Raw genomic sequence first — 18,463 nt, 5'->3', positions numbered from 1 at the left:
TTTATAGCATGACTAATATAGCTTTACATTAGAAAGTTTGTGCCTCCTCTTTTGTTTGATGTGACAAAGATGAACTAAGACATGAACAGCAGCAGCAGAAACCTGAATATAAAAACAACACTTTTATCTTTTGAAACCAATAAAAACCACTGTGCATCCCGAACAACACACACCTGTTGCCATGCGGCTTTCTGCAAAAACCACACTGCTTGGTGGGAACCCATATATATTTGCTTTCGCTTGGAGAGGTAAGTTCTGAGCCTTCACGTTTTACAGTAGAAATGTTATCTGGAATAAACAAGGGAGGTTCATCAAATGAAAGGCTTTTACTGCTTCTTCTCTGGCGAGGTTGAAGGTTCTTCTCAAACTTTTTCAATTTCAGTTTTTCTTTTTCATCATCCTTCAAGTGTTCTGCACATGTGGGATCTTTTGTCTCCCTCTCTTCTTTTACATAGCTATTTGTTTTAAGTGCAACTGTAAATTGATGTTTCTGTGTTTGTTTCTGATTTTGTTGCAGCAAATGTCCAGACAGTGGATGCACAGATGCTGAGGCAGGATGGATTTCTTTTGAACAACCCTGGTGACTATGAGACTTGTCACTCACACAATGAACTGATGCCTTTTGCCCCTGCACTGGTGCTTGGACTCGTGATACTTTTTTCACCAATGTATGGGTCTGCTTCTTCACTGTGACTCCCGAACCAAAACTCTGTGCTTTCATATCTTTATCAGTTTGTTTTTTCCTAACTTTGAGTGGTTTGTGAAAATGCTGCTGACTCTCTTGCTCATCTGCACTCCTTTTCAGATTTATTGAAGATGCACTGCGAAAACCTGAAACATTAACACCAACTCTTGTTTTTGAGTGGCTTATTTGTTTAGTTGTGAGTAATTTTCGTCCTGCATTTGCAGTCAAAGTTTGTTTAATCTGTATCACAGATTTATTATGTTTGGGCTTCACAATTTTGGAACTTTTTGCAGCAATGCTATCATCACCCTCAAACCTTGTAGTCTCAGAGCCTTCCATTTTAATACCACTATCCTGCTGCTGGACATTTTGGCTTGAACAATCATGAACAATACTGCTTTCTAAAATATTACTTCCTGCTTCAGCAGAAATAGTACTTTTCAAGTCCGTTTTATCAAATTCTGTACTGTCCAAGTGTTTGCTAGCAGGGTTAACATTTTTATCTGCCTCTTTAGAGTAATCTAAAGGCCCCGGTTTACATTCTTTTGATGACATAACATATTTACCAGCAGCTTTCACAGTACTTGCTGGATCTAACTTACAATCTATCTTCTCTACAGATCTGGACAGAAATGAAGGGGTCTCATGGATTTCACTTGAATTCATGGAAACTGTTGTAACAGATGAAACAGTAGTCATTCCACCTATCTTGGTTTGGCCATTTTCTTCGTATTTCTCCTCTGTTTCCTTGATCTTATATTCAACCTTTCCTTGTGAAGATACATCAGAATCCATTTCACCAACCACAGTTTCATCCACTTTATTTTTAAATATATAAGTATTTTTTTTTATTTTATTAGTTTCGTTATTTGACATTTCATTTGAAGAGGTTAAAAAATCCAGCCCAGTTTTTGTAAGAGTCTCTGCTTTGCTTTCTGTTTTTTCAGTAAAAGAACAAGCATCTGTTGAATGGGAACCACCACTTAATTCATGGGACATTTCATCTAATTTTCCTTGATGGAAAGTTTCAGATTTTACTTCAGACATATTTTCATGACAAACAGATTGTTTTGTACTGCTTGAAGGTGATGATGCTTCTTCCGTTTCTTCTGTCTGTCCAGACAATCTACTGCTACGCCTAACTTCTTTAAGATGTTCTAGTTTCATTGGTGTACTAACTTCTTCCTCTTTAGTTTGAACCTTGTCTTGTTTTGCTCCTCCCTTCTGAATACATCCAGATTTTACAGCTGTTTTCTTGGCATTAGCAACAGGTGCAACGTTTGAACGCTTGGCTATAGTACTTTGTCGCAAACTCCGTACTGGTTCTATTAAAGAAAAAAATAAAATCTCTTAAGTATATTTCATTGTTTCCCTTGCAAACACAAGATTAGACTGAAGAGAAAATAATTTATGAATCAACAAGATTTAATTTACAAAATGTTTAATTTATAAGATTAACTGACAAAATGTTAGATCATCGTCTACTGAGTTCAAGGAGCATTATTCAAATTTAAAACTAATAAAAATATTTGTATTTCAATTTGACATTGACACAGTTTGGACAAATGTAATTGACCATGCTGCTTATCCCAAACTTGCAAGAAACCAGTATTTCTTAAATCAAAAAAGTCATACTATCACTGAAATACGAAGAATATTTAATTGTCCTTTTAACTTCTATCTGAAGTAAGTATCATACAAATAAAGATTTGGCACCTTGTTAGTAAGAACACAGTAGTTAAGCTTGCATTTAATTCTGGAATTCTTAATCATCTTACATCCATTAAAGGTCATACCTGATGTGAATTCATACTTTAACAGTTAACTGTTTGTAAAACATGTTGAGATCTTTGGATGAATGACTTGATACAACCTTACTTAAAATCCACAAAAGCAAACAAATATTGAAAATAAAGATCCTTAGAAGTGACTGAATTTTAAATCAAATTTTACATGAAGAAAGTTGTGAACATTACTTTGTGTACATTATAAACCAGGCATTTTCAAATCTAATAAGCAGTTTTAAAATGCAGTTCAACCTATACTGCTTAAAATTTTTGGAAGTTAATTATTTCATATAAGTGTTATAAGAGGGAAGGTGATATATTTTCTTCATCAGAAAATTTAAGTTTTAATAGAATACTGCACTACGTATATAACCAATATTGGTCAGACTGCTTAAAAATTCCAATTTGGAAGTCAACGGCTTACTTCAATGTTGTATCAGTATATAAAATGGCTCCACTAATTAGTATCTCACCTCTTTATCTGGGTCATAGTTCACATCTTTCTGATCTCTTTATGTGGGTCAGATTAATGATATCATCATCATCATCTTTACTATAATTATCCCCCAAAACTGAGGTACTGGGAACCATATACCTTTAGCAACATGTCATTTTTTTCCTCAAATCATTAAATGATGACATTAAAGATGTTAAATAGTTTTGATGAAAAATAATTTCCCAATATAATATTTATATTTCACATAATCAAAGTTAACAATGACCTAAAGTTTAAGAAAAAAAGTTGTGAAAACCCCAAATGTCCCCAGATATGCAAATCTTTGCATTATTTTAATGATCACCTTGTGCCATTAAACGTGGTGATTTTCTTGGTGACTTGACTGAAGTTTCATCCAATTGGACCCTTAAACTCCTGTTAGGTAAAATTATGTCATCTTCATCAATGGTATCGTTACCACTTTCTTTAACTCCTTCGTCATCCATAATATCATCAAGACCAATAACTGAAAAAAAAATAAAAACAAAAAAGAGCCTAAAACTCAAAAGTATCTAGTTATAATAGGCTGGAAAATGTGAGGGCCAGAAAATGGGAAAGGCCAGATTTAAAAAACAAAAAACAAAAACAAAAAAAGAAGAAGGAGAAGAGGGAGCATTTGAGAACAAACAAAATGAAAAATGAGGAAGTAAGACAGAAAATTCTAATATGAGGCAGTTTCAGTGTAGAAAAAGCTATCATCCAAAGCTTATCATTTCTAAGGATGGCCCTTGTCATAGTCGTGCCACTTCTAAGTGGACTCACATTTTTATTTTATTAAAAACAACATGGGAAGGGTGCCCAAGCCTTATAAGATCAGCTGTCCCTTTCTGTCCTCTCTCAACTAAATGAAAAATAAAGGAAGACAGTAGAAAGAGCTGATCCAAAAATGCAGAAAGTTTAAGCCACACTGTTATTCTAGGACACCATTTTAAAATTTTAAATCCCAATCACATTATGCATCTTCATCTGTGATTCACTAATGTCACTTGGAAGAGCACTGAGTACAGCATGCACTAGTCTTCCAGCCAGAGACTGAGAACATTGTCTGTCACATTCCTAGCCTCCACTAACCTGAGAAGGATCCCAGAGGTTGCTCTTGAACATAGGTTTCCTAAGAGGCAGTCAAGCCACTGTACCAGCCATTCTCCTCACTTTCTCTAAGTATGGTTCTGCAATGGTAGCCTCTCCTATCCCAAGATCCTATGTGTGATTAATGAATCCTGGTCCCTGTGGGATGCGAAATCTGTGAGATCAATCCAAGTACCCAAGTGATTTTGCAGAATAAGTAGCAGGGTTTGACAAACAGAGCATAAACTCCAGACAACTGATACAGCTGCCTGAACAGTAAATAGCCATCTAGAAGCATTTCAAGGCAAACTAATTAATGTGACAAATAGGATCTTAAATTTCTGAAAATGGTTAAAAATGATTATTTAAAAGTGTGACATGATATACAATATATTTGTCTTGAAAATTAGAGAAAGCAAGCTGTTAAAGGGGACTTGAACAACCATTACAATTTTTAAATTGTCCCATCAGAAAGTATCAACAAGTCCTTTTACAGCTCTAATGTGTCTGCAATATTTGTAAGAAAAGACTTAATGAAATATGTCAACTTTGTTCAGTGTTGAGCATTCTCTTTAGATACTCCAAATGTAAAAGGGATAAACTGCAAGACACTGATACAGCCAACCAAACAACAGTCAATAAGAAATCTTAACAGCAGGAGGTCCCTCCCCCCAATTTTTCTACCACAAAAGAAATATTTTAGCAAAATATTCACAGTTTTTATACAACCAGATTACACAGATTAACCTTGGCACAGTGTAAACAATAAGTGTGACTTTTGAGAAGATTTACACTTGAATTTGCTATATAAACTACATTCTGTAATGCTGAGCACATATTCATCAGGAAACTAGAATTAAGAGTTTCCAGAACCAACAGTAATTTCCTTCCATTGGCTTTTACTCAATTTGTATTTTGACAATTTTTTTGCAATTGCATTGTATACCGAAGATGGCTGGAAGTCATATCTTTGTGCAAATCTGTGTCAACTTTCAAATATAAATTCACAGGCCCAACAGTATTTTGACACTGTTCAGTCAAGCTGTTTTATACACTTATGTATGCCACAATATTGATAATGGTAGTTCTATCCTGCTCATTTGAATGAATGCTATTCAAAGAATTCTGCAACTGGTTTGTAAATATGTACCTAAATCACTTTCATAATAATCTTACATGTAAAGAATACTCTCTCTTCCATGTGGAATTACATTTCCTTCCTCCTAATGAGATGATGAATGTGGATTAGTCAAATAACTTCTGAAACATACTTTTGAACTTGCATTACAGTCTCAGTTTTTCTGATACTGTGCCCAGGATGCATCATTTTCACAGAGTTCATGGCCTTATTACTAGATACACAGGGAAATTTGGAGCTGCTGTTGAGAGCTACTAGAGACCCTCTATTGGGGCACTGGGATTAAAACATCTTGACAGAGTCTGTGCTGAAATTTCCATCTTATATAAGAATCAGCTCCATAGAATCTTGTTTATGTCCAGCCACTTGAGCTGCCTTACAACTATTTCAACTGTCTGAGAAAGGATGAGGAGCATTCAACACAGAATCCTGCTGGGAAAGTGATTGGAAAAAGTGAAAGAGCAAAAATGCATACTGAGAAAGACAGATCCAAGAGAAGGGCAAAGACTGCAACAAGTAACAGAAATAAACCGGAAATAAACAAAAACAAAAAATCTGATACTGAAATTTGTACAAACAGAAAAACTAAAGAGGTTAACTAGAGAGATTAATAGATCAACAACACAAAATAAGAAAGTGAAAATCACTGAAGAAACTATAAAAACTTTTTTGTTTTTTGAACAAGGGTTTTTCCAAGTTTGAAAGAAAGTAGGTTATATAGGACTAGGTAACGAACAAATGGAAAGACAAGGTAAAGGTGCAATACCAGCAATCAATGTAATGTTTTATATCACAGTAATCCAAAGTATTTTAAAAATTTTAATATTCACAACAGTAGTATATTAATGTGTCGAATCAGTGGCTATTTATATCATACAGATACTTTTTTAAAGTAAAAACAGTTATTTCCATAAAAGTAAACAAAAATCAGCTATTTATTGTTCCTTCATTAATGGAACATTGCAAAAACTAAGACTACAGTATCCTAAAGGAAGGAAAAACAAATTACATTCAAAACTCTGGACTACAAAACTTCACTGGTTTATATTTTCAGTAAAATAACTCCTCCATTACATACAAATGGAGACGGTTAAACCTTTTGACACACAAGACAAGGTAATTTCAAACTGTTTCTAAACCAGTTTTCCTGGAGATGAAATTTTCCATAGTGGGTGCTCTCTCAGTTTGGTACATGTTTTTCAGGTGACAGGGGATAGCCATCCATTAGGAACAAAATTATACCATTCTTGTCTACAGCTTCCACCTCTGTTAACTTGTGGTTTTAACCCAGGGTGTTAATCCATAAATGCTGTGAAAGCAGTTAACACATAACATTTCTACCATGTTGAATATTGTGATTTGATGCAATAGACCATCAACATACTAGGTTGGGGAATCTACTAGGGAAAGCAGCACCTATTGTATCATAAGCTTGTGCAAGCCTTAGAGTTGGATGAAAAAAATCTGTAAAGGAAACATTCAGGTGCAAAAAGCTTTCATTAACCTGAAAATATGCAAATGAAAGAGGATCTTCACATACAAATGTGCCATCCAGCAGAACAGGGCTACTCAACTTTGGAAGCCCCGGGTGCCACAATGATACTCACAGCACATGCCGAGGGCCACATCTTAAGTGTGGTTGCATGTAAATGCAAATATATATGCAAATAGCTTCTTTCACAATGACAGGAATAAATACAAAGATTAAGGCAAGACTATACAACATGCAGGCCCCATTTAAGTCAGTTCTGCTAATATTAATAAATGAAATATTTATCTGATTTTCACCCATATGACAGCACTTTTAATGAGCAATGGCAGTCCAGGAATTTATCTATCTGCATATCAACAGAACACCATTATATTGACTTGCAATTATGGAGCGTGTTCCCAGTGGAGGCCATGTTCAAAGAATCCCACTCACGGGTCGCGTGTTGAGCCCTGCATAAATCCAAACTGGATTTATGCACTGGAGGCCGCAAACAAACAGGCTGCGGGCCGCATGCAGCCCATGGGCTGCATGTTGAGCAGCCTTGTTTCTTGTGATACCAAGATGCAAGTGTCTAAATTAAGATTTTTTTTAATTGACAAAAAAAAAATCAGTTTCCCACTGATCTTAAATTAAGTCATTATGGACATAGTTTACAATACAAATTACAGATATTGTGTTAATTTACCCACCACTCTGTTTTAAAGAATATTTGGTTAGATGAAAGAGTATCTGCCTGTCAACACCCTGTAGAGAGAGACTAGACTCAATGATCAGTGTTAACAATGTCCCCTAATCAATATTGCCAAAACTAAGAAAGAACAAAAACTAAAAAGCAAGCAAACTATTTGGATCGCAAAACAAAGAGATACTTGAATACTTGTCCCTATCCTCCACCCCAAAAAGTATTAAAGAGATTTGCCATCTTCTTGCTCGTTCAGCCCAGAAAATCTGAAGAGAAGGATCAATTACCATAATTGTACAGCCAAACATACAAAAGTTGCCACAGTAATAATCTAGTATGAGTCTTGATGGAGCACTGAATTCCCATTTAAAAAAGGCATTTCTACAATAGAGAGCCCTACTTTACAATTGTCTGTCAAGGTAACCTACTGTTCTGTCAAGTTTGGAAGTAGCAAACAATAAAGAATATCCTGCAACAATTTCAAGTGAAAAAATTGAAAGTGTCTCAAGTAGAACTAATAAGCCAAATGGTACAAAGAAATTTAACTTATTTTATTTTTGAAACAAATGAGAGCACTACAGGAAGAACAAAGAATTATATACCAAGGCAACAAATGAAGAAAGTCAATTTTGTAATGCTTCGTGAATGTATAATAAACACATCAATGAAATCAGGTATTGTGTTTCTCTACCTACCAAATTGTACTCCAAAAGAGTGCGTATCTAAACCTTCAAAGGGAGTTCAATTAAAGTAGGAAAACAGGTCAATGGTCAACTACAGATGGAAAAGGTTGCAGAAAAGCATCAAAATCTTGTGTGTCTCAGATGTAATGCCAATAAAAAAAATCACAGCAGACATTTCCTTCATTTATTTTTGTAAACCAAATTTTACTACTTGGACAATACATAAAATATTTTTGCTTTGCCAAGACACAAGATTATTTAGGGAAAGAAAACTAATCAGAGAATTTGCCAGTTAACCGAAGACCCAAGCCAGCCCATGTGCTGGTCAAAAGAAAGGCAAATTTTAGTCAGAAACCATAAATATTGTATCTTGCTTTGAAGATGAAATGTAAGTGCCAACAATATTAAACTAGGTTTCCATTATACTCAATCTTTGAAGCGATCCTCCTTTTAGAATTGTGTCTGAATCAGACAGAATGGGAAGGAGTCGGATGTACTGCACTCAAAACAAAACATGTTTCTCAGTTGCAGGAGAAAATCAACCAGCGTAAAAGAGTAACTATGTTTTAGGATCTACGGCCATTCACATTTAAGGTCAGGGTGAGTGATCAGGAGCACTGGTGAATGAGGTTTTGAGAGATTGCAAGTATCTATGGTAGACATACTGACACATGCATAGAATCTGGCTGAAGAAAGCATGGATCGGGATTAATGAAGTTCAGTTTGTGCTACTATCTCTGGCTGCACTGGATGTGAAGAGAAGCTGGAAATATTAATGGAGACAAATCAAAAGAATAATATTTCATCTTGATGCCTATGGTTGTCTAGGCAAAAAGGAGAATTTATCTTTGTTAGACTGAGTTGTGAACTGGCATACACATGGAAGGAATCATTTCAGTGCAATCTGCTCAAAAGCTTGTTTACTTAGCTCTCATTCTTCCTTATCCAGTTTATAGTAGCTGATCTAATTAGCAAGACTGTTGGTCTCACACCCAGTATAGGTGGCAAAGTAGCACAGGCCCAAAAATGTAGAAACGTTTCTAGGTTCTGTTTTGGTTTTTAGGTTTTTTTTTCCTGACTTGATGATTAAGGTAAGCTACTGATTCTTGTCACTCTTCATGTGAGTGACTACAAGAGAGAATGAGCTATGGAATGGGAGTTCAGACTGGAACCGCTCAATAAGATTACAGATTCCCGGAATATCTACTTAAGTTTTCCCTGCAGTGGTTCCCAACCTTTTCCAGGTGGGGACCCATATTGACAATTCAGGAAGACACGGTGACCCAAGGCAATTCAAAAACAGGGGGAGGAAGAAGGACAGAGCCACCTGGGGAGACACTTGGTGACCCTTTTGAAATGTAATGGCAACCCATATTTGGGTCCCAACTCAAAGGTTGGAAAACCCTGCCCTAAAGAGAGGAAGTGATCACCATTTCTAATGAACCTCTGACTTTCAAAGGAATTCTCAACAGATGACCCAATATCCTGAATACGGTTGTTTCAATGCCTGAGCAAGAAGTTCTGAAGAGACAGAGGTAGAGCACCGAGAATGTACTACATAAACCACTATCACAATGAACAGCAGAAACCACTGGTATACTAATACCTAAAGGGTTAGTGTTCAATAAAGGCCTACATTTTTGTTTTATTTGTAATACTACAAAGGCCATATTAGGTTTGAATAGAACACCCAGATGCAAGTATATCAGATGTGATCAAGAAATTCTTATGATGATTGATTATGCACTCAGGATCTTGATGATGCAGAGTACATTGCAACTCACCAACCTGCATGACTGCACTTTCTTCAGTAAACATTCAAGGTAAAGGAGAGAGGCATAGCCTTTCAGACATTATAAAATCAGCCATCAGCTACATGAACACCAGTTGAGTGGGGACTGGCAGAGAAACATTATTTGGAAATGATAATGGTTGTTTCCAAATACAAAGTGCACAAAACTTTTGGAGCAAGATCATCTTTAGACTCTGATGAACTTTTCTTGACACCTACAAAGAAAAAGCAGAACCAGGTGCATGCCATTATCCCACTAAAACCTCACTGCATAACACAACTGAACCCTAAAAACAAGCTTTCATTTTTCAAAAGTACATTGCTAGCCCTTAGGGTTTGAAGGAAAACCATGAAACAGTGAACAGAGTGTGAACAGAGTATAAACTAAATCCATGCAATCCAAGTCTGCAGAGAGCCTGAAAAAAGCAGTTACTTGTTCTATAACTGGTGTTCTTTGAGATGTGTAGCTCATATCCATTCAACATAGGTATGTGCGCCTGCCACATGCACCAGTGCCAGATGTTTTTCTCTAAGCCCGTGGTCACCAACAGGTCGATCGCGATCGACTGGTTGATCGCGAGGCATCCTGTCCGCCCCGCCCCCATTTCCCTCCCACCCCCAAGAAGCCCCACTACCTACCTCCAGTGAAAATGGAGGTAGTGTAGGCTTCCCGGGGATGGACAGAAGTCCCACAGCTTAGCGCCACTTCTGGCGATTCCAGAAGTAGCGCTAGCTGCTCTGCTGGGTGTACTGCAGGAGGGAGCATCGGCTCCTTGCACCGCACAGGAGGAGTGAGTCATCCCCTGGGGAAGCGCGCGCGCGCAGGGTTTCCCTGCGCCGGGGGGGTTGGCCCTGGGGGAAGCACACGCGCGGGGTTTCCCTGGGCCGGGGGGGGGGGGCGATCGGCCCCGGGGCAGGCACGCGCTGGTTTCCCTCTGGGGGTGGGGGAATCCTGGGAGGAGGCAGATACAGGGGACTCTCTGCCTCCACTGGCACCCCACATCCCAGCCCCCACTCGCCTGCCACAGAACTCTGTCCCCACACCCCGAACTCTGTCCCCACACCCCGAACTCTGTCCCCACTCCCATCCCCAGCTACAGAACTCTGTCCCCTCTCCCCTGCCCCCAGTCGCAGAACTCTGTCCTCACAAAATGTATAATTATAAATGCTTCATTTTAGATTTAAATAGCATGAATAAAAAACAGACCATTTATTTCATAACTATAAACATGTGATTTCAATTTTATACATCGCATAATTTAAAAATAAACTTTATCAGAGTGTATAAGGGCTGGGGATAGCAAATGATGGACAGGAGGAGAATAGAGAGGGCAGGGCTTCAAGGAAGGGGCGGGGCAGTAGATCTTCGCCTGTTCTGAGATTTAAAAAGTGATCTTGGGTGTAAAAAGGTTGGAGACCACTGCTCTAAGCAGTGCCCATACAAGCCAGGGTCCCCAGCACCCTCTGGAGCGGCGCGCACACACACCACACTATATAGGGTTCCCCACTTCGGTTTCTTCTTGCCAGAACTCCGACACAGGGGAGAAGGGTGAGAGGTTGAATGGACATGATCAACAAATCTCGAAGAACACCAGTTATAGAACAGGTAACTGTCTTTTTTTCTTCGCGTGACTGCTCGTGTCCATTCAACATAGGTGACTGTAAACAGACTGTGGAAGTGGGTAGGAGTTATGACAATGCAGACTGAAATACAGCCCTGCTAAATGCAGCATCCTGCCTGGACTGTTGCGTGATGGAATAATGAGACATAAGGATACAGACCAATGGCCATGTTGCCACCCTACAGACATCCTGGATAGGGACATGTGCAAGGCAAGCCTATGAGAAAGTTTGAGCCTGAGGGTATTGGGCCCTAATCAACTCTGTTGGCCACTGATTAGCACACAGATGCAGGAAGTAATCCATTTAGACAACCACTGGGAAGAGATTGGGGAACCCCTCCTGCTTAAGCCACAAACAGCTGTGTATAACTGTGAAAGGCTCATGTCCTCTACAGGTAAAAAGCCAACACTCAATGCACATCCAGTGTGTGGAGGCATCTCTCCTCATTGTTCACATGAGGCCTGGGGTAGAAGATGGGCAGAAAAAATGTCCTGGTCCACATGAAAGGTGGAGGCAACCTTGGGGAGAAAGGCCAGGTAAGGCTACAGCTGGATCTTATGCTTGAAGAACCGAGTATATGGTAGCTCCAAGACCTTGCTGCTTCAGGTGCGGCAAATAGTCCAGGATTTCCTGAAGGCAGGGCTGGGCTGAAACCACCTGCCACTGTTGTGCCCATACGGAGAAGTGGGTCCATGTGGCAGAATAGTGGACTGCGTTGAGGGATTTCGACTCTCAAGGAGAACTTTCTGAACGTCATCCGAACACACTAGCTCTTGCGGGGTCAGCCACAGATGAATCACACTGTCAGGTGGAGCAAGCCAAGGTTCAGGTGCAGCAAGCGACTCTGGTCTTGGCAGAGCAGTTCTGGCCTCAGCAGCAACCTTCAGAGTGCCTGGAACACTATGTTCATCAGTGCCCAAACCAGTGCTGGCGAAGATGACTGTCACCTTATCTCTCTTGACCTTCTACAGGTGAAATGGAGAGAAGACCCTCCAATTATTTGTATGGAAAACGTTCAGAAGAGAACCTCGCTCAAGGCCAAACCAGGAGCAGAACTGGCTGCACTTTGCGCTGACTCTGGTTCCAAAGAGGTCGACTAGGGCAGTCATTCCCAACCGTCAGGCTATGGCCCAGCACCTCTGGCTGCCAGGGCTGGGGTACACTGCTCAGACTCAGACTTCAAGGTCAGAAGGGACCATTATGATCATCTAGTCTGACCCCCTGCACAGTGCAGGCCACAGAATCTCACCCACCCCTCCTAGAATAATCCTCTTACCTATATCTCAGATATTGAAGCCTTCAAATACTTTGAAGACCCCAAGATGCAGAGAATCCTCCAGCTGTGATCTGTACCCCATGCTACAGAGGAAGGCGAAAAACCTCTGCCAATCTACCCTGGAGGAAAATTCCTTTCCGACCCCAAATATGGCAATCAGCTAAACCCTGAGCATGTGGGCAAGACTTACCAGCCAGACACCCAGAAAGTTCTCTATAGTAACTCCTATCACCCCTCCATTGACCTATTTCCCACTGATACTGAATGGTCAATTAGTTACCAAGATCATGTTATCTCATCAAATCATCCCCTTCATAAACCCATCTAGTTTAATCTTGAAACCAGATAGATCTTTTGCCCCCACTACTTCCCTTTGAAGGCCATTCCAGAACTTCACTCCTCTAATGGTTAGAAACCTTCATCTAATCTCAAGTCTAAACTTCCTACTAGCCAGCTTATATCCATTTGTTCTTGTGTCCACATTTGTATTAATCTTAAATAATTCCTCTCCCTCCCTGGTATTTATCCGTCTAATATATTTAAAGAGAGCAATCATATCTCCCCTCAGCCTCCTTTTGGTTAATGTAAACAAGACAAGCTCCTTGAGTCTCCTTTCATAAGACAGGTTTTCCATTCCTCGGATCATCCTAGTGGCCCTTCTTTGTACCTGTTCCAGTTTGAATTCATCCTTCTTAAACATGGGAGACCAGAACTGCACACAGTATTCCAAATGGGGACTCACCAATGCCTTGTATAATGGCACTAACACCTCCTTATCCCTACTGGAAATACCTCGCCTAATACATCCCAAGATCATATTAGCCTTTTTCACGGCCATGTCACAATGGTGGTTCAGTCATCCTATAATCAACCAGGACTCCGAGGTCCTTCTCCTCCTCCGTTACTTCCAACTGATGTGTCTCCAGCTTATAACTAAAATTCTTGTTATTAATCCCTAAATGCATAACCTTACACTTCTCACTATTAAATTTCATCCTATTGCTATCACTCCAATTTACAAGATCATCCAGATCTTCCTGTATGATATCCCGATCTTTTTCTGAATTGGCAATAGCTCCCAACTTTGTGTCATCTGCAAATTTTATCAGGACACTTCCACTTTTGGTGCCAAGGTCAGCGATAAAAAGATTAAATAAAATTGGCCCCAAAACTGATCCCTGAGGAACTCCGCTAGTAACCTTCCTCCAACCTGACAGTTCACCTTTCAGTATGACCCGCTGTAGTCTCCCCTTTAACCAATTGCTTATCCACCTCTCAACTTTCATATTAATCCCTATCTTTTCCAATTTAACCAATAATTCCCCATGTGGTACTGTATCAAATGCCTTACTAAAGTTGAGGTAGATTAGATCCACTGCATTTCCTTTATCTAAAAAATCTGTTACTTTCTCAAAAAAGGAGTTCAGGTTGGTTTGGCACGATCTACCTTTTGTAAAACCATGTTGTAATTTGTCCCAATTGACATTAGCCTCAGTGTCTCTAACTACTTTCTCCTTCAAAAATTTTTCCAAGATCTTGCATACTACAGATGTCAAACTAACAGGCCTATAGTTACCTGGGTCTCTTTTTCCCTTTCTTAAAAATAGGAACTATATTAGCAATTCTCCAGTCAAATGGTACAACCCCTGAGTTTAGAGATTAAAAAAATTTTGCTAATGGACTTGCAAGTTCATGTGCCAGTTCCTTTAATATTCTTGGATGAAGATTATCTGGGCCCCCCGATTTACTCCCATTAAGCTGTTCAAGTTTGGCTTCTACCTCGGATATGGTGATATCTACCTCCATATCCTTAGTCCCATTTGTTATGTTACCATTATCCCTAAGCTCTTCATTAGCCTCATTAAAGACTGAAGCAAAGTATTTGTTTAGATATTGGGCCATTCCTAGATTATCCTTAACCTCCATTCCATCCTTAGTAATTAGCGGTCCTACTTCTTTTTTTGTTTTTTTCCTATTTATATGACTATAAAACCTTTTACTATTGGTTTTAATTCCCTTTGCAAGGTCCAACTCTACCTGACTTTTAGCCTCACTTTGTCCCTACATGCTCTAACATCAATAAGGTAGCTTTCTTTACTGATCCCTCCCATTTTCCACTCCTTATATGCTTTCTGCTTTTTCTTAATCACCTCTCTGAGATGCTTGCTCATCCAGCTTGGTCTAACACATCTGCCTATAAATTGTTTCCCTTTTCTTGGGATACAGGCTTCTGACAGCTTCTGCAAATTTAACTTAAAATAATTCCAGGACTACTCCACCTCGAGATTCATAATTTCTTTAATCCAATCAACTTCCCTAACTAATTTCCTTAATTTATTAAAGTTAGCCCTTTTGAAATCAAAAACCCTAGTCTCAGATTTATTTTTGTTTATCCTTCCATTTAATTTAAACTGAATTAGCTCATGATCACTTGAGCCAAGGTTGTCCCCTACAACCATTTCATCTTTGAGGTCCTCGCTACTCACCAAAACCAAATCTAAAATAGCATCCCCCCCTTGTTGGTTCAGCAACTACTTGATGAAGGAATTCATCAGCTATCACATCTAGGAAAATCTGAGCCCTATTATTATTATTACTAGCACTTGTTCTCCAGTCTATATCTGGAAAGTTGAAATCTCTCATGATTACGCAGTTTCCATGAGTATTTACTTCATTAAAAACATTAAAGAGGTCTCTATCCATATCCAAATTGGATCCTGGTGGTCTATAACACACCCCAAGCACTATCGCAGGGGAGGATCTGATAGTTTTCTTTCCCAATGTAATTTTTGCCCAAACAGACTGTCTTCTCCATTCCATCACTTTTTGTTTCTTTACAATGTATCTCATCTTTGATATACAATGCGACTCTTCTACCTTTACCCTTATTGCTGTCTTTCCTAAACAGCACATACCCTTCAATACCTGTACTCCAGTCATGCCTAGTATTCCACCATGTTTCTGTTATTCCTATAATAGCTGGTTTCACTTCCTGGACCAATAGCTCTAGTTCCTCCTTTTTGTTACTTAGGCTCCTCGCATTGGTGTACAAACTTCTTAATTTTTGCTGTTTGGCCTCATTCACATTCTTTACCCAATTTGGCACGGACATTTTACTTCCAATATGACCTATTAGACTAATATTCACCCTACCCTTCCTCATGTACATTGTCCTACCCCCAGCTATATCCTTTCTTACTTCGTTTTCCTCCCTCTCAGTGTTAAAATCCAGTGTAGAGATTACCTGGACATCTCCCAACCGTCTCCCCCAAATTCCTAGTTTAAAGCTCTCTCAATCAGTTGAGCCAGCCTCCATCCTAGAAGTCTATTTCCCTCCCTACTTAGGTGAAGTCCATCCCGAGAGAACAGTCCTCAATCCATAAATGCCTCCCAGTGACCATACATCTCAAAGCTCTCCTTGTAGCACCACTGCCTAAGCCATCTATTGATCATCATAATCCTGTCACATCTTAGTTGCCCTTCTCTAGGAACAGGCAGAATCCCACTAAAGATCACCTGAGCCTCAATTTCCTTGAGCGTCCTCCCCAGCCTAGCACAGTCTCCCTTAATTCGTTCCAGCCGTATCATTTGTTCCTACATGAAGGATGATCAATGGATTCCTTTCTGGTCCCTTAATAATCCTCTTCAACCTCAGTTCCACATGCTGTATCTTAGCACCTGGCAGACAGCAAACCCTTCTATTCTCTGGATCAGCTCTGGTTACTGGCCTATCTATTCTTCTCAATAAGGAGTCCCCAATCACATAGACCTGCCTTTTCCTAGTGACAGTGCGATTCTCTGGTCTATCTCTTGCTTCCTCTGGCTGCAAGTCCTTGCCATTCCTGTTTTCCCTTGTAATCCTCTTTAACCCATCCTGTATCCTCCTAATGCTCATTATTGGTGTTGTCTCCATTAACTGTTCACCTTTATCTATGGGACTAGCCACTCTTCTCTTCTTCCTTACCCTTCTATCTTCATTATCTACCTACCGTACCCCTTCTTCATTCTCCAGCTCCACATACCTGTTCTTGAGCGCTATTTTTCCTTCACTGACCCATCTTTTCCTCTGCCTGGTTCTCTGAGTCACATGCTTCCATTGTCCATTTTCTTCGCTCAGCAGTCCCCCCTCTGAGGCCCTTGATCCTGCTTCCATCTGCATATCTAAGCTTTCCCCTTCAGCCACGTCATGCCTTTGCTCCATCATCTGCTCAAATCCCCTTCTACACTCGACCAGAGTTTCCACCTGCATCTCCAGTCCTTGGATCTTTTCTTCCATCAGCTTTATCAGGTGACACTTCATGCAAACAAAACTCCTTTCAGGTACCCCCTCCAGAATCATGTACATACTGCAGCTAGCACATCCAATCATCCTCCTTGTGTTCTCTACTACTTGGGCCATGGCCACTACTGCCCTCTGTGTTTTACCTATTTTCTCACCAAAATCCTATTAGTCCGGTGAACACAAAAACAGACCAAAACACCCCCTCCACAGCAAAAACAAACCCCAAACAAGTCCCAATATCCAAACTCCCTTTACAAACTCCCACTCAAACTCCCGTGTTTACAGCTATGTTTGCTGCTCCTGTTCCGCTGTAGCTACCTATGCTCTTGCCGTGTCTGTTGGGAAAGGCATGTCCTTGCCCCACCTCTCAGCCAACCAGTGCCAGGCAGGGGTGGGGTCTCCTCCTGGGTGCATAACAGTGCTTCCATGCACGGCAGGAGGGCCGTACAGAGCTGGTCCATGTGGCTCTCCCGCCACCCAGGGAAGCAGTCTTCCACAGCCAGGAGGAAGTGTCCTGCCTGGCACTGGTTGGCTGAGAGGGAGAGTAGGACATGCCCTTCCAACAGCCGCAGCAGGAGGGGAAGCACTGGGCAGTGTACCCCAGACCCAGTGCCCAAAGCCATTGCCATGCAGGCAGCACCACAGGCCTAGGTGAGGTGGGGTAGGACAGGCACTGGAGGCTCTAGAGGCTGAGCTACTAGCGAGGAAGTGCGAAGGGGGCAGGTCTGGCACTGGGGTGGCTCTGGAGGCAGGGCTAATATTGGGGACTGGCATGGAGAGGTTGGTTGCAGTGGGACTCTGGAAACAGGAGGCTGGTACTGGAGGGCCTGGCAATGGGGAGCTCGGAAATGGGGGCGGTTGGATGCAGGGGAATCTAGGATCAGTGGCTGGCACTGGGGAGGGAGTGGAAGGATGAGGACTGGGCTCCTCCTTGTCCGTTTATGTAGTACATGGTGGCAGTGTTGCCCGTGAGACACGCACCACTGTGCCTTAAGGTGAGGTAAAAACACCTCAGACATGTACCTGATTGCCTTTAGTGCTTTTATGTTTATGCGGCACGATCTCTCGAGAGGACCACATGCCTTGGGTGCAAAGGGTCCCTATATGGGCTCCCCAACTACAGTCCAAGGTATTGGCTACCAGGTCCCTGGAGTGTGGTTGAGGATGGTACAGGATGCCCAACATAACCTGGTCTGGGTCTGTCCACCAGGCCAGGACAGACAGGACCTGGAGTGGCACCGTCACTACCCTTTCCAGGGAATGTTTTGCTGGAGCCTCATCCTGAGCCTGGACTGGGACACCACATACATGCAGGTCACCATATGATCCAGGATCTGTAGACACACTCCCGCTGTAGTCATGGGGGCGCGTGCGAACTAATGAATGAGGGTAAGAGCACCTCAAATCTCTCCTGAGGGGGTGACACACTGGCTGTAGAGGAGTCCAGGACCACTCCTAT

The 18,463-nt window shown here is 40.8% G+C and overlaps 1 protein-coding gene across 6 annotated transcripts in view; it reads right to left on the bottom strand.

Annotated features, from left to right (window-relative positions):
- Positions 1-18,463, bottom strand: part of PHF3 (PHD finger protein 3) — a 94,981-nt gene that overhangs the window by 51,506 nt on the left and 25,012 nt on the right. For 2 of the 6 annotated variants that reach the window (XM_006135513.4, XM_006135517.4), the window contains 2 exons: positions 3,273-3,434; positions 174-2,010 (listed from right to left, as the gene is read on the bottom strand). The exons of 2 other annotated variants lie outside the window; for them this stretch is intronic. In XM_006135513.4, the coding sequence (XP_006135575.2) occupies positions 174-2,010; positions 3,273-3,434 (1,999 nt within the window). Of the gene's footprint in view, positions 1-173; positions 2,011-3,272; positions 3,435-4,039; positions 4,196-18,463 lie in introns of all 6 variants that reach the window. 2 more of the 6 variants (XM_006135516.4, XM_075923691.1) reach the window with 2 other exon arrangements.

Source organism: Pelodiscus sinensis, chromosome 3, assembly GCF_049634645.1.
Source record: "Pelodiscus sinensis isolate JC-2024 chromosome 3, ASM4963464v1, whole genome shotgun sequence".
Lineage (NCBI taxonomy): Eukaryota > Metazoa > Chordata > Testudines > Trionychidae > Pelodiscus > Pelodiscus sinensis.
This window is presented reverse-complemented; position numbering and strand designations above follow the sequence as displayed.